General features: G+C 39.8%; 1 protein-coding gene across 1 annotated transcript in view; it reads right to left on the reverse strand.

Moving 5' to 3' along the window:
- LOC104281797 (chromodomain-helicase-DNA-binding protein 1-like) overlaps window positions 1-3,868 on the reverse strand; it is a 73,918-nt gene extending 70,050 nt beyond the window's left edge. The window contains exon 1 of the mRNA XM_009879845.1: window positions 3,666-3,868. Coding sequence (XP_009878147.1) covers window positions 3,666-3,718 — 53 coding nt within the window. The 5' untranslated portion in view covers window positions 3,719-3,868. The remainder of the gene's footprint in view (window positions 1-3,665) is intronic.
- Between the last annotated feature and the right edge of the window lie 828 nt (window positions 3,869-4,696).

A 4,696-nucleotide genomic window follows, 5' to 3' on the forward strand; every position in this document is an offset into this window, starting at 1 on the left:
GTACCTCTCCTATGAAGACAGGCTGAGAGAGTTGGGGTTGTTCAGCCTGGAGAGGAGAAGGCTCCGGGGAGACCTTATAGCAGCCTTCCAGTACCTAAAGCGGGCCTACAGGAGAGCTGGGGCATGTAGTACATGCCCTTTTTCTAGGGCATGTAGTGATAGGACGAGGGGGAATGGATATAAACTGGAAGAGGGCAGATTTAGATTAAACATTAGGAAGAAGTTTTTTACTTTGAGGGTTGTAAGGCACTGGAACAGGTTGCCCAGAGAGGTTGTTGAGGCCCCATCCCTGGAGGTGTTCAAGGCCAGGCTGGACATGGCCTTGGGCAAACATGCCCTTTTTCTAGGGCATGTAGTGATAGGACGAGGGGGAATGGATATAAACTGGAAGAGGGCAGATTTAGATTAAACATTAGGAAGAAGTTTTTTACTTTGAGGGTTGTAAGGCACTGGAACAGGTTGCCCAGAGAGGTTGTTGAGGCCCCATCCCTGGAGGTGTTCAAGGCCAGGCTGGACATGGCCTTGGGCAACCTGGTCTCGTGGGAGGTGTCCCTGCATATGGCAGGGGGGTTGGAACTCGATGATCTTCAAGGTCCTTTCCAACCTAAACCATTCTATGATTCCATGATTTCTGGTCATCTACCAGACAGATGAAGAGACTCAATAGTGGAAAGGAACACAGGAACATGGCAAATTAGCCATTTCTTTCCCACATGCTTCAGAAATGATTCTTCATGGCCAGTCACAGGGAATAGAAGACAGCTACAATTCCGTACCACAGTGCTAGCCAGTGTATGCAATCTAAGGTTTCCAGTTAGCCCCTTCTCCAGCTCTCCTGTCGCTGAGAATACTACAGGCTTTCCACAACTTCTGCAATTCATGGTAAAGGTTTTTTTTAAAACAATATAAAGCAGTATCCATGAGGCTGCGTATTTCTGTAAAGCCAGCCCTGATCCACTGCTTCTCTTTACTTTCCAAAGTAGTGATGGTGGCTCCCCTAGATCTGGCTATACTTAGTTGTGATCAGGACTGTCACCCTAGAGCAACAACCATGGAAGCTTACACAGACATCAAAGAGGGAAAAATGGTCTTGCTACATTTGTGAAGTGTCATATTTTTAAAGTGACATACTTTTCAAAGATTCATTGTCATTATTACCAATGCTGCTGCCTAGATTTGTCTCTGTATCTGCCTTCATGTATCCTTTTCTACCTACTTCTGAAAGTCTGACTTTCTCTGCAGTTTCTTCCCAGCAGCAATTCTCAAATACTTTCTCAACTTGTTTTGCTTCTCCTCCTAGCATTCTGAATGGAACAGGATCGCTAAAATCCCAGTAATGATAATTTGCCATCAATGGTAGCTATTTTGTTACTGATTTTATTTCCATTCTGTAGAATTCATATTTCCAGACCATTTGAAGACTAAACGCAGCTTCACTTCCCTGGTTACAGTTAGATATCTGTCTGCAGCCACAGCTAGCTTAAGGAATTTTCCTCCTAGTGAAAATCATTTAGAGTTCTGGAAACCTTGAAGAAGGGAGGGGAAGATACAACACCAACAAACAAAAAAAAACCCACAACAACAACTGGGGCAAGTCATGCTAAGGTACCCCATAAGCATCAAACACCTTTCACAATAATTATTTTAATAATGAAAATAGGCTGGACAGAAAAAGGGCTCAATTCTTTAATACTGGAAGCCTTTACCCTTCATTTACAGTTTCCTGATAGCAAATGGCAAGCATACAAATAGTTTTTTTGAGATCTGTCTGTGAATTAGGCTACAGGGTTAATGACCGATACAAGCCTAGGGGAAAAAAGTTTAACATTTTAAAACTTTTTTAAAGCTTTAAAATGTTCTCAGCAACACATTTAAGATTCAGAACAAAGTCTCACTTCATAGGCAACTAAGTTTTAAGTAATTTGCATCTTCCTGATATTTACTTATAATAAAGCTGTTTGGATGCTTTTTTGATATTTAGTTGGTTTAGTCTCATGGGAATTGCTACAGCTTTTGAATATCTTTGATATACTGGTATTTACAAGTGGTCATAGTATTATTCCTACATAGTATTATTCCTACATTACCTTTAGCTAGGTGGGTCATTTCAAGTAGTAAAAAACTTCATAAATACAAAGTCATCAGAGTTGTCCCTGATAAGTTAATGTTTATTAGAGGTCTTATTTATAACTCTCTAAAAGTTCAGACCAATAACTTTGTTCACACTGTTTTATTTTGTTCATGTTCCTCTATTCAACTGACAAGGCTTGTTTTGGGTTTGGTTGGGGTTTTTTGTTTGGTTTTGGTTTTTAATATAAGTAATCAGGAATATTTTGCCACTTACTAGAAGAAACCCAAATTTTTTTTGTTAACTAGACAAGTACCATCTTTACTGGAAGCAGAAATCTAACAAACAAAACAAGCTTACAAATTATTCACAAAATTCAAAGTTTACTGACTTTCTAGAATATTTCTAGGTATGACACGGAAGCTTGACATAAAAAAAAAATGCACAAAAGTTGTTAAAGTTTCTTTAGTTTTACTGCTCATAGATTTCCTAGAGATTTGCACCTAATATCACCTAAACATTTCTCTCTTCCCCCTTCTTCCCACCCCATTACTCACTATGCTACATGCAAGCTTAATGGCCAGCACATGCTGAATGATCAGCTGGCCTTGGATGTTGTCCTTGGATTTCTTCACTTGGCAATAATTTAGATCTATCCCCTCTACCCAACTGGCTGTTTTCATAAAGCCCACAAAACTCAGTTTTCTTTATGACCTCTGACTGATGGACTAACAGGTTCAACAGGCTGTGATCAGAAAAAGGAAGAGACAGACAGACGGGTAGGTTGACGGCATGATCACAACCGCTTCTATTTGTAAGTTTGTCTTGCCTTCTTAGGCATCCATCATATTCCCAGTTTTAGAAATATTAACTTCCTAGTACAGTAGATACTTGTTGAACTTAGCATTGTTCTAGAGTAAGAATTTAATTCCCTCCCTACAAGTTCACTGTTATCCTCATCTTGCAGCAGGGAAATTTTAACCAGGCTTTTCCAACCAAGTGAATCATCTACACATCCTAGAACACCAGCAATCGACATTAGAGGAGTGGATTTTTTTTTTTTTTTTTAATTAAGAAAACAGCTGGGAAAACTGTACTTTCACTTTGGAAAACAAACATGAAGTTAATGCTTTCTGTTATACTGCTTTGACAACTTAACAAAAAAAGGAAGCCTCAACAGAATTAACAGTCCACTGTTCCAACTTCAGAGATAGCCTAGTTCGGGATTTATACAGCACATATTATGCATGCATGTCCCGCACTTCATAGACATGAGTTTTACTTTAACATTTCAATCTAATCTGTTTCAGCTTTTGACACTTCAGACAACTTTTGAGGAAAAAGAGTAATGGATGCTGATAGAGCTTAAATAGTATTAAAATTGTATTATGTAAGGTATATACGCAATTGTTAGAGTTATTAAATGAAGCTAACTGATTCTAACAAGCAGATTAAGCATCTGTAAAAAGCATGGCCGATCCTCCTAAATAATGGTCTACTTGCTCACCAGGGAAGCTTTGGCACACAGTTAAAATGTAAACCAGTTCTAATAAACAAAATACAGGAGAATATGTAGCCAAGGACTGAGAGTGCTTACCTTGACTCTCCACTACTGTTTCTTACAATGTCTTCATCACTGTGCCCATTCATTGTAAATATTAAGAATTTTAAAAGATAAATAGAAGTCCACTCAGGTTAGAAGGCGGATGTCAAGAATCTATTTCTTGGAAAAGAGAGTACCAGGTGACTTGTTTATTCAACTGTTCTCTGCAGGTATCGAAGATTTTTCCCAAATTACCTAAAGTAGTAAAGGAAAATGTTGACATACTTTGAAATATTTGATGGTTGCAACTGAAAGATACTGATAATAACCTGTCACAACACCACCAAAAGGGAGTATCTATCACATCTGACATCTTTTTAACTGAAAAATAGCTTTTGGTATGCCATAGTACTGTCATAAGAACAACCAGGAAAACAGCCTCCCCAAACATGTAAATATAAATTATGGATATTAATGCTCTAAGATCTGATTAGCAAAATTATTTCATGCACAAAACAAACCTATCAAAAGCATTTCCTGGCACAGACATAATGTTTACATCCAGCTGGGGGTAGAGGCAGGAAAATACTGTCCCATTTTAAAAAACTGACTCAACTACATCAAGCTAACAAGATACCACAGATGGGGTGTTTGTTATTTTATATACATTAACATCTTCAATCAGATCTCTACCGTGTCAGATGCACCTAGAAAAAGTTTAGGCTCACTTTAAATGGAGTGCAAGTATGAACTCACTGATAATCAGTTAAAGAGCAGCTCCTCTCACAGATTTAGTGTTGTGAAAGCGATTAGGGGCTTGCCTGCAGGTTGCCTACCTCGAGGTGCTCTCCTCTAATACGGCCCAACCTACAGCTCATGATGGAGGCAGGGGCCGCCTCGTTCCGGGATGGAGAAAACCCTGCGCTCGGGCACCATCTCAGACACCAGGGCCACTCCAGCCAGCAAACAAAGGCGTTGACGGAAGAAAAGTGTTAGGAAAGAGCCCTGTAACCCCAGAGAGGCCGCGAAGCTAGGCTGGGGCCCCCGCGGCGGCGAGCCAGGCAGCTTGGTGGTTCCTTGCGGAT

This window comes from Charadrius vociferus, unplaced genomic scaffold (assembly GCF_000708025.1).
Source record: "Charadrius vociferus isolate BGI_N301 unplaced genomic scaffold, ASM70802v2 scaffold832, whole genome shotgun sequence".
NCBI lineage: Eukaryota > Metazoa > Chordata > Aves > Charadriiformes > Charadriidae > Charadrius > Charadrius vociferus.